At 44.0% G+C, this 12,194-nt stretch overlaps 1 protein-coding gene across 1 annotated transcript in view; it reads right to left on the bottom strand.

The window, feature by feature from the left end:
* Positions 1 to 6,985: 6,985 nt before the first annotated feature.
* The window catches only part of MYLK2 (myosin light chain kinase 2), a 29,746-nt gene continuing 24,537 nt past the window's right edge, over positions 6,986 to 12,194 (bottom strand). Inside the window, exons 12-13 of the mRNA XM_075279056.1 lie at positions 10,225 to 10,357; positions 6,986 to 9,734 (exon numbers count right to left, since the gene is read on the bottom strand). Coding sequence (XP_075135157.1) covers positions 9,654 to 9,734; positions 10,225 to 10,357 — 214 coding nt within the window. The 3' untranslated portion in view covers positions 6,986 to 9,653. The remainder of the gene's footprint in view (positions 9,735 to 10,224; positions 10,358 to 12,194) is intronic.

Genomic DNA, 12,194 nt, shown 5'->3' with positions numbered 1-12,194 from the left:
TGCCCTGTCAATACCTTGGAGGTTCAGACTGGCGTACGTCTTTCCTCCTATTCTGATGATTCCGAAGGTATTGGCGAAACTCAGGCAGGACCAGACTTCGGCAATAGTGATCATGCCGTTCTGACCAAAAAGGGCATGGTTTACCCACCTCATTCTAATGAGTTGAGGGACACACTGGAGGCTTCCATCAGTCCACAACCTGGTAACTCTAAACAGACAGCTCTGCCAGGACCTGGACAGGTTCAACCTCACTGCCCGAAAGTTAACCGCACCGTATGTGGAGATAGAGGATTATCCCAGGGAGTGCTAAGGACTTTAGCATATTCAAGAGTGGAATCAACTAACCGGAGCTACCAGAGGATCGCCCAAATATTCCGAAACTGGTGCACGGATAACCAGCATGACTTGTAAAGAGATTCGGTTTTGGAGTTCCTTCAAGATGGTCTAGAGAGGGGGCTAGCACCAGCCACCCTGAAGGTTCAAGTTTCAGCTCTGTCCGCTCTCCTGGAGACTCGGCTATCACAAGATCCTCTAATCAAGCAATTCCTGAGAGGGGCCGCCAGGCTCCGCCCCCAGGTACAGCCTTCAGTCCCTAAGTGGGACCTGGCTGCGGTTCTACAGGGGCTCTGCTCCCCCCCCCCCTTCTAACCCTTATCTGAAGTGGATTGGAAATACCTGTCGTACAAGGTTACCTTCCTGTTAGCAATAACCTCCGCCAAGAGGGTTGGAGAACTACAGGCCTTAGCAGCCTCCGAACCCTTTATAACCTTTTACCCGGGCAGGGTACAACTAAGGTTTGTCCCGGGATTCTTGCCAAAGGTACCTACCCTTCAGAATATCAACCAGGTAATCTCCTTACCGGCCTTTTTTCCCTCTCCCACTTCCGAGTGGGAAGAGAAGATGCACATGCTGGACTTGGTCAGAGCACTACGTATTTACCTGGACCGCACAGCTTCTTTTCGAAGGTTAGAAAATCTGCTGATAAATGTGTTTGGCCACAACAGACGTATCAAAGCATCTAAAGTCACCCTGTTAAAATGGATCAGGGAAACCATCATCTGCTCCCTACGTGCTCAAGACCTTCCGGTACCAGAGTTTGTTCGTGCCCATGCCACCAAAGCAGTAGCGACGTCCTGGGTAGAAAGGCATTCCCTTTCTTTGGAGCAGATATGTGCCACTGCTTCCTGGAGTTCGCAGCTGACTTTTGCTAGGCACTATAGGCTGGACTGGTGTTCAACGGATTCCACAGCGTTTGGACATTCTGTCTTGACATCAGTCTGCCAGGATCACCTACCCTAGGGTAATGGCGATACTTGCTAAATCCCCAGTTGTGCTGCTGATTGGGCATAGGGGGAATGGAAGATTATGAATGATAATCTGTTTTCCCTTAGCCCAAACAGCAGCATAAGGCTCCCTCCTAATTCTTGTTGTTGTAAATTTTGTATTTTTGTATATTATACTTTGGTGCTAACACAGGAGGGAGGAGGTCTTGTGGCCTCTTATAGGGGTTAAAGCTGTTAGTTAATTAAAAGTTTCACCTGTTCTAACAGCTCATAGGGGCAGGAATACCCCAGTTATGCTGCTGTTTGGGCTAAGGGAAAACAGATTATCATTCATAATCTTCCATTAACGCCTAAACTAAACCCCCTTCACCTGCCTTACTTCTAATTTACTTCTATTAAAAAATAAATAAATCTATAATTACTCATATGACTGCCCCAGGGACACTTTCAGATATGGTGATGTTCCATTTCACCACCAAAAGGGAACATCTCCCCTTCCCCCAACCCCATCAATACTTACATTTCTTCCTGTGTCCGGAACAGCTTATGCCCTCTTTGTCTCTGCAAGCGCTGGAGCCGTCTCCCATAGAGGAAGCTAGTTAAGTATGATGGGGGCTAGAAGTGGGCGGGATAACTTAGTTATAGAGACAGGGAAGGGATGTAAAGGAATGTGAGAGGTGGGAAGGCTGAGTGACAGGGAGTTAGTGTGGAAGGAATACAGGAAGCTACATCACATGAAGCTAACGCCATGTAAACAAATGCAGAGTATGCCAGGAGCTCCCACAGAATCCCAGAAAACACTGGTAAAGTTATATGGGTGTACCTGTAACCCATTAATGGCAATAACAGACCTTTTTTTTTTTTCTTTTTTTTTTTTTAAAAGAGAAAAAGATTTTTTGCACGGAAAACCCCTTTACCTAAGAAAATGTTTGAATAGAATTTTTCACACTAGGAAATAACTGAAGGAGAAGGAGTCTTAAAGGCGTTTTCCAGGTCTTTTTAAATTGACGACCTATTCTTAGGGTAGCCCATCAGTTGAAGATCGATGGAGGAACAACACAAGGGCTCCCCATGGATCAGTTGTTTGCAGAGGCAGTGATGCACAGGCATTGTGTCGTCAAGTTCATTGGTCATATGGTCTGATCACAGGTTAGTCCCATTCAAGTGACCCTTTGCTTGGTAAGTACTGGAGAGGCTGCAGCGCTCTCACACATGCTTCACCCTACTCAGCTGATCGGCCAAGGGACAAAGGATAGGTCTTTGGTTAATAACTACTGGAAATCCCCTTTAGGCTAAGGTCCCACATTTCAGAAAAGCTGCTATTTTTGTTGCAGATTTTGCTGCATTTTTTTTTTTAGCCAAACACAGGAGTAGGTACAAAAGGAATAGAAAATATTTAGGAAGACTGTATACTTCTCCCTTCTGCCCAATCCACTCTTGGCTTTAGCTCCAAAAACCACAGCAAAATCTGCAACAAAAAGCAATTTTTTCTGCAAATTGGGCCTTAGCCTTAATCTGTCATTTAGCTCAGGGTACAATTTGGGCAATTCAGGGTTATGGAGTTTACATATAAACCAAAGCATAAATGAGGAATATGCCAAAAGCAGGTCATCCTGTCCCTTTAATGAAATGAATAAGTGCTGACAAAGTGAAAAGAATGAAAGATTATGAATGATAATCTGTTTTCCCTTAGCCCAAACAGCAGCACAACTGGGGTATTCCTGTCCGTATGAGCTGTTAGGACAGGTGGAATTTTTAATTACCTAACATCTTTGACCCCTATAAGAGGTCAGAAGACCATCTCCCCCTTGTGTTAGTAGCAAGTAAAAGTACAGCGTATATTTCATAGAAATAATACAAAATAGTACAACATAGTACACAATACAGCATAGGGAGGGAGCCTTGTGCTGCTGTTTGGGCTAAGGGAAAACAGATTATCATTCATTATCTTTCATTCCCCCTATGCCCAACAGCAGCACAACTGGGGATTTAGCAAGTATCACTTTTACCCTAGGGTGGGTGATCCTGGCAGGCTGATGCCAACACAGAGTGTCCAAACGCTGTAGACTCCGTCGTCCGCCAATCCAGTCTATAATGCTTGGCGAATGTTAGATGCGAACTCCAAGAAGCCGCGGCACATATCTGCTCCAAGGAAAGGGACCACCTTTCGGCCCAAGATGTTGCCACTGCACGGGTGTCATGGGCACGGACAAAGTCTGGCACTGGAAGATCTTGGAAACGTAGGGAGAAGATGATGGCTTCCTTGATCCATCTTGACAGAGTTGATTTGGATGCTTTGGCACCTCTACTGTGGCCAAACTTGTTGACTAGCAAATTCTCTGATCTCCGGAAGGGCGCAGTACGCTCCAGGTAAATACGTAATGCTCTCACCAAATCCAACTTGTGCATCTTCTCTTCCCACTCAGAGGTGGGGGAAGGAAAAAAGGCTGGTAAGACAATTACCTGGTTGATGTTCTGAAGAGTGGGTACCTTTGGCAAGAATCCTGGGACGAACCTCAGCTGTACTCTTTCTGGAAAGAAAGTTAGAAAGGGTTCGGAGGCCGCTAGGGCCTGTAACTCGCCAACCCTCTTGGCGGAGGTTATTGCCAACAGGAACGTTACTTTGTATGATAGGTACTTCCAATCCACTTCAGATAAGGGTTCAAAGGGAGGAACACAGAGACCCTGTAGCACTGCCGCTAAGTCCCAGATAGGAACAGGAGGTTGTACCTGTGGGCGGAGCCTAGTAGCCCCTCTCAGGAACTGTTTGATAAGAGGATCCTGAGATAATCTGGTCTCCAGGAGAGCAGACAGAGCTGATACTTGGACCTTCAGGGTAGCGGGAGCTAGCCCCCTTTCTAGGCCCTCTTGTAGGAACTCCAAGACTGAATCTCTGTTAAGGTTACGCTGTTTACCTGTACACCAACTCTGGAATATCCGGGCAATCCTTTGGTAGCTCTGATTGGTTGCTTCTGCTCTTGAATGTGCTAGGGTCCTTAGCACTCCCTGGGACAATCTTCCCTCTCCACATACGGCATTGTTAACCTCCAGGCAGTGAGGTTGAACTTGTCCAGGCCCTGGTACAGCCGGCCGTTTAGAGTTACCAGGTTTTGGACAGTTGGAAGCCTCCAGTGGTTCCCTCGACTCATAAGGATGAGGTCAGTGAACCATGCCCTTTTTGGCCAGAACGGCATGATCACTATTGCTGAGGTCTGGTCCTGCCTGAGTTTCACCAATACCTTCGGAATCATCGGAATGGGAGGAAAAACGTTTGCCAGTTTGAACCTCCAAGGTATTGACAGGGCATCCACCGCCAAAGGGTTGTCTTCCCGATACAGGGAGCAAAACCTTTCTACTTTGGCGGTGTATTGGGTGGCCATCAGATCCACCTCGGGGAGACCCCACATCTCGGTGAGATGGTGAAAGATGTCTTGGTTTAGAGACCATTCTCCTGAGGTTGTCATCCCTCTGCTGAGTTGATCCACCAGGATATTCAGACAACCTCGGATGTGTACGGCTGTCAACTGGAGAAGATTCTGTTCTGCTCAGGCGAAGATTAAATTGGTAACCTGCAGTAGAGAGGGGGACCTGGTTCCCCCTTGCTTGTTGATGTAATGGACTGCCGTCAGGTTGTCTGTCCGAATCTTGACTGCTTTCCCCCGCAGAACAGGCGCAAACGTCAGAAGTGCTTGGTGAACTGCCGGAAGCTCGCGCCAATTGGGTGAGTGCATTCTCTCCAGATGATTCCATGTACCTTGTGCCGGGGTCTCCCCCAGATTATCTCCCCATCCTGTGAGGGAGGCATCTGTTGTCAACAGGGTCGAGGTGCACCTGACCGAGGACTGCCCATCGCGTAGATGGGACCACCAGGCTAGTGCTGATGGTTAACTGGATAGGCTTCTGTAGTCCCGAAGGACTGTGATTCCAGACTCTCAAGATCTCATTCTGCAGTGGGCGCACGCTGCGGAGGGGGGCCGACAGGCAGGAGCGCGGACCAGAAGCAAGCCGAAGGTAAGAAGTAGGGGGGAGAGGGAAAGCCCTGACCCCAGTAAGAGGTCAGAACACCTCTCCCCACCACCTGTCCTGTCCCACAGGCCGCCAGAAAAAAAACACAAGGGGGAGTCGGTCTTCCGACCTCTTATAGGGGTCAAAGCTGTTAGGTAATTAAAAATTCCACCTGTCCTAACAGCTCATAGGGGCAGGAATACCCCAGTTGTGCTGCTGTTGGGCGTAGGGGGAAATAACTCCTATTCGCTATCTGTATGTAGAACTGTTGTCACAGTGATCAGTACAGGAACAGGAGTAAAAGCTTGCCTAGGGTTCGCAAACATGATAACAAGCCTTGCAGCTGTGTGAGAAGGACACGGTCAGGTGGGTTTTCAGTCTCTGAATGTAAGCAAAAATGTTTCTTTTTGTTGTCACTAAGCAAAAGGAACTAGGATATGAGAGATTTACACGTGCAGTCAAAATTCAGTTGTGGATTATAAAAGCAGAGAATGTTGTAGGTTTTTCAGGTAAAATCAGGTATTTATGGCGTTCTTCTATATTAATACAATTGTTAAAGGTGTTGTTCCACCAAAGCAATATATCCCCTATCCACAGGAAATGGGTTGATGGGGATCCGACCATTGGGACCCCCACCAATCACGATAATGGTAATATTTTGCTACCCAATTGAATGGGGCAGTGGTCAGAAAGGTAGCTGGAGGGACTGTCAGAGGTAACTGAAGTCCAGCACTTGGCTGTCTCCAGCCAGTAGTCCTATTGAAATGAATGGAGCAGGGGTGCATATTTCCAATAACTGCTGCATTCAGACTGAGGAGCAAAAATATCCTGTTCTTATGTTTAGTGGAAGTTCTAGGAGTCGAATCCTCACCAACCTACAATGTATCTCTAAGGGAGGGTTCACACGGTGTAATGTGCCGCGTGATGTGGCACGTCTACGCCGCGGGACCCTTTGCGGGCCGTACACGCTCCCATTGATTTCAATGGGAGCGGGGATCGTATGCGCCGCGCTAGTTTGCGGCCGTGATGTTGTGGCCGCAAAATCACGGCCACAAATTAGCACGGCGCATACGATCCCCGCTCCCATTGAAATCAATGGGAGCGTGTACGGCCCGCAAAGGGTCCCGCGGCGTAGACGTGCCACATCATGCGACACGTTACATCGTGTGAACCCTCCCTAATCCTGTCAATAGGGAATACACTTCTTTGGTGAACAAACCATTTAAAGGGGGAGACCACCTTTAGACCTGCATTTCCCAGACTGAATCTGGTCTGGAGATTAGGATTCCTTGCTTTATAGTGTTCTATGATACTAGGAGTCCCTCCCTGCCTCCCTACAGCTCTGTCCCATACTATATATACTATAGGACATAGATCACATTGATGGAAGGAGTCATGGCCTCTGATGGCCCAGATTCAGTTTGGGAAATGCGGCCAATAAACGGTTCTGATTTTCCAGGCTGTATTTGCCTATGTGCAAGAAGTTTAGGGTTCAGTTAGACAGATATTTCAACAACCAAATATAAGCTTATGCAAGAAAGGAGCATGGCACATTGGTTTATTTGATGCCCTTTTACTTCCTAAAAAAAACAACTAACTCTGGAAACTGTAAAAAGCAAATTGGCTTAAACATATAAATAAAGGGGTTTTTTTTGCAGTGAACAGCCTGTCATTCTTTCCCTTCCCCCCCCCCCCATTTTCTGCTCCATAATGATGCCAGAGTACATAGATATAGATCTCATTTATTACAAGTCATACTTTTGGCTTCCTTCAAAGTCATTTTGCATCTAAGTTTCAATATATCATCTATTTAGTCATTTTTGCAACACACATTCCATATGTACATGGAAAAAGCCTACAGGATGCTGTAAATCAGTGGTCCTTTTACTATTGTGGAACTGCAACTTTCAGCATGCCCTGACAGCTCCAGGGAGTTCCACACTAGCTGGGGACCCATTACCGCAATGCATTGTACTATTTGCTTAAATACACACTCCAAGCAAAACAGATACTCTGTGGTATGCCTAGTGCAGGACATGAAGGGGCATATCCTGACAAATGGATTCATAGTGATTCTCTGTGCCATGTTTGCCCCCCCCCCCCAGGTCCTGCATTAGGCATAGCACACTATATCTGCTATTTCAGTGTTGCTTCAACCAAATGCTACAATGTGGATCCTGCAGCTACCAATCAGATTATTCCAGTGCAGTTTCCGATTGGCCTAGTTAGCTGTACTAATAGGTTTTACTACCAACGTGCAAATTTGCAGTAAACCATATACCCACTTACGGACACACCTCATTTCATAGCTGCTATATTTGGGTCTGAATGTCAACATGGCAGTGTTGATAGGTGCAATGCACCCAGGTAGTATGTGTTTGCTTTTGCAACTACCTGAGATATTGGAGTGAAGGGGAAGTCATGTGTAGATGTACTATAGCGGCAGTAGCAGCTGCTTTGTGCAAAGGTGGGGTCCTGCTTAAATATAAGTACAAATATGCTACATTTTTTTATGTACATGATTAATTGTATGTATTTTGGGCTAAACAATTTTTGTAATTAGGTTTGGTTTTTTTCTTCATTTGTCTTTTACAATTTGCATGTATAAGCACTATAAAAAAAAACCTTTAAACATTAGGTTTCTTAGCTAATCCTTAAGACTGACTGTCCAATGGTTCTTTTGCAGCTCTTCTTTCTATTCTTCTGAACAAAAGTTTGGGCTGATTTATGTCCGGATTAAGGTTCAACTTTGATCTGGTCATAAATTAATGTAAGCCGGTTGCTCACAACCATTTGCTAACCGGTGGCCATCAATGAATGGCACGGGTAGAACAGATATCACCTGTGTGCCAGCTGGGCTTCTATGGCCCCTTTCATTCAATGAATAGAAGCCACGGAAGCAGGAGCGCAAAATCAGACAGGAATAGGACCAGTTCCATATTTTGCAGCCTGGACTGTTGGCCCACACAAATCATCATGTCATTCGTGGTCATGTGTACAGGCCCATAGAAATTAGTGGGTCAGTGTGCTATATGGAAACTATCTGGATAGCACACTGACCAGACATACGGCCATCTGCAAGGGGGCTAATGCAGAGGCCTCATGTTACGAAAAACGTTTTTTGTTCCAACTTTTGTAATAAATAATGTGAAATATAAATGAAGCCCTTACTGGTTGACAATATCTCTGTGAAGCGCTGTGAAATGTAATGGCACTATATAAATAAGCAAAGTAAATAAATATTCCTTAAAGATCTTTCATGAGAGGTCTGATAAAGGCAGAACAAGGAGCTGACGGTCAGTCAGTCTAATGGATTAGCGAATAAACACCATTTTACAGCTTTATTGTAATGCTTATGATGTAGAAGCAAAATGAAGAAAAAAATTAATTTAACCCAAGTACAAAAATTATTTTAGCTACATACAAATCAATAACACAAACATTGTTATGGTGTACATAGCCTTTAAGCTGTCACCATTCTATCCCCCCTCCACACATCTTCTGCATTGATAAACTAGAAAAAAAAGCTCCTGTAGAAAGTCATGCTGTCCTCCCGCAGGACATTACAGGGTGTGAAAGATGCCCTAGGTTTCAGGGGAAAGCAATAGGATGGAGAAATTACATTGATGTTGCAGTAGTAAGGATGTAGTGTCTGCAATCACCTTTTCCCTTATGTCTAAAAATCCACAAGGTCCCCTGGAACATGAGCAAGAGTCAGCTCTATAAATGGACAGTGCAGAATCTCCGTGGTACACATTGTTAATTTATCAATAAGATAATTAAAAGAGAAGACTCTACAGATGTAGCAGAGCTGAACATAACATTTCATGCCACAGTGCTTGAGCAATGCAGGCAAATGACAAGTCCACTTTTGCTACATCTGTAAATCCCAGTACAAATGAATGTTTCTAATATTTAGAATGCATATGCCTCCTATACAATGTGACATTATTGCATAAGGCAGTGTATGCACTCTGGGTAAGTAGTATGGGTTTTGCACCAGGGTCGAAGAGCAACAATCAAGACCTGAGGTTTGTATCAGATCTCAAGCAAAAAGCTATTTATCCAGATCTACAGTCAAGCATTGTAGGATCAGTTCCAGAGTATGTTCACAAGATCTCCTAGCCAGCAAGAGGATATCTATAAGGTTCTACTGAGATATTTTCCAAGGATGTCGTCTTCAAAGAGGTGGCAGTAGGACCATAATCTTTTTCCAGAGGCTAAAGCCTAACTATGCCCCTCCTTCATGCGATCATCTAGAATATTCCTTAAAGCAAGTTCAGATATTGGAGGTGCAAGAGGCTAGTGGTCAGTCATTATGGCTATAGAAGTATGGCTTGGCTTCCTCGGTTCTCCATCAGATCCTCATTCGGCCAATGAGGTCAAACATCCAGAGCTTCCAGTCTTTAGAAATCTGTTTGCTGCTGTCACGGCAAATATGTTCTTCTGTTGACAACAAAGAAAAAAGGTTGGAAATGTCATATAAATATAGCTTTCCCACAACTCCAAATGGATCCTGGGCATGGAACAGCTACATAGATTTTATAACTAGGTTTGCAATTGAGATATCTGGAAACGCTGGATGACATGACTTATGGGAGCTGTAATAGTAGATATATTCATTACTAACTAGCTTTCCCAAACTCCTGAATGAATCCCAAACCTCATTGTATGCATTCATGTTACCAACCAGCTTTGTGCCTTGTGTCATAGAAAAGGACAAGTAATTGGCTGATGACGGATTTTGGCTGATAATTGTGAATGGGAACATAATAAAGTGAATGTCTTTTCCCATTGGAAGTTGAGTAACATACTGTATTTATTGATAGTATACTGCGTAGTGTGATTCCTGAGGTTTTGTGCCAAGAAGATTCCTCCATTGAATTGACAAGCATAAATTGATAAGTGCAGGATTAAGGAGGCTGTAAACACAAACCTTCCAGCGTCTCCTCATCATATATTTCCTTAGCTCCATCTGAGACTTCAGGAGACGGTTGCAGAGTTTTGCCTTCCTTGCAAGATCATTGAGCCACGGGTGCTTTAGACACTGAGCTGCACTCATACGCCCACTGTGGAAAGAATACAGATAGAGGTAGTTACTGGTAGATAATACTACCCTCTATAGTCAACAATATAACTATTAACTATGCCCCTATAAACAAGAAAATTACTATAATGCTGCCTCTGATGTACAAGTGTATAACTTGTACAATACTACCCCTATGTACAGACATAGAACCGCCATAATACTGCTGCCTATGATAATTATGATCTTCATGTAAGAGATCTGTATTGTATCCAACTCCATTTGTACGAGAGACGGTTTGTCTTCCACTGTAGTCACATAGTGACAGTTGCTAAATAATGTAGTTGTCAGCACTCATCAGAGATGGTATCATGGGATGGCGGTGGAATTTAAGAGATTGAATGCCCAGACATTGCTCGGTCACACATTAGAAGGTCTCCATTCTATTTTTATATAAAAGTATAGAGCCCTCGATTGGAGCTGGCAGTATGTTCATTATTGTCACAGGCATCCCAAATGGAAACCATACTGGTAACTTCTATACATATCCTATATACCCCTATATACCTCTGTTATGTACAGTTTAGGGCTCCTGTGCACAAACAAGACATTGGACAGCTTGAGTGGAGTCAAAGTAATAAATGGAATGGGTGGACTACAGTTCCCAGAAAGATTGTCAAAGCTAATGTTATTCTGTATAGAAAAAAAAAAGCTGGGAACGACCAAACTTATAATCTCATGCCCAGAACTAGAACTGTAAGGGGGAATCCTCTATGTTCAGAAGAAAGAATGTTTCTACACTGACACAGAAGAGCGATTCTTAAGGGATTCGTAAGAGCAGTGAGACTATGAAACCCTTTCCCAGTGATGCCAAAATCATTAAAGAACCTGGATGTCTTTCTTGAGTGTCACTTTATCACAGGTATTAGTGATTATTCGATTTCTGGTGGTGGATCATTAATTTAGGGTTTTATTCTCATTGACAGATGATACATGGATTTTCCCGTAAAATGAAGAAAATTGGATTCTTCATTGGGCTTTTGCCTTCCTTTGTTTGGATCAACATTGCTGAACAGGATGGACTTACAATATGTCTTTTTCGACCTACCAAACATGTTATACTATGACATCATATATATATATATATATATATATATATATATATATATATACAGTGGGGCAAAAAAGTATTTAGTCAGTCACCAATAGTGCAAGTTCCACCATTTAAAAAGATGAGAGGCGTCTGTAATTTACATCATAGGTAGACCTCAACTATGAGAGACAAAATGAGAAAACAAATCCAGAAAATCACATTGTCTGATTTTGTAAGAATTTATTTGCAAATTATGGTGGAAAATAAGTATTTGGTCACCTACAAACAATCAAGATTTCTGGCTCTCACAGACCTGTAACTTCTTCTTTAAGAGTCTCCTCTTTCCTCCACTCATTACCTGTAGTAATGGCACCTGTTTAAACTTATCAGTATAAAAAGACATCTGTGCACACCCTCAAACAGAGACTCCAAACTCCACTATGGTGAAGACCAAAGAGCTGTCAAAGGACACCAGAAACAAAATTGTAGCCCTGCACCAGGCTGGGAAGACTGAATCTCTGAATCTGCAATAGGCAACCAGCTTGGATTGAAGAAATCAACTGTGGGAGCAATAATTAGAAAATGGAAGACATACAAAACCACTGATAATCTCCCTCGATCTGGGGCTCCACGCAAAATCTCACCCCATGGGGTCAAAATGATCACAAGAACGGTGAGCAAAAATCCCAGAACCACGCGGGGGGACCTAGTGAATGAACTGCAGAGAGCTGGGACCAATGTAACAAAGCCTACCATCAGTAACACACTACGCCGCCAGGGACTCAGA

The sequence above is a fragment of the Leptodactylus fuscus genome, chromosome 6, assembly GCF_031893055.1.
Source record: "Leptodactylus fuscus isolate aLepFus1 chromosome 6, aLepFus1.hap2, whole genome shotgun sequence".
Lineage (NCBI taxonomy): Eukaryota > Metazoa > Chordata > Amphibia > Anura > Leptodactylidae > Leptodactylus > Leptodactylus fuscus.
The sequence above is the reverse complement of the archived record's forward strand: the minus strand, read 5'-3'. Positions and strand labels throughout refer to the sequence as shown.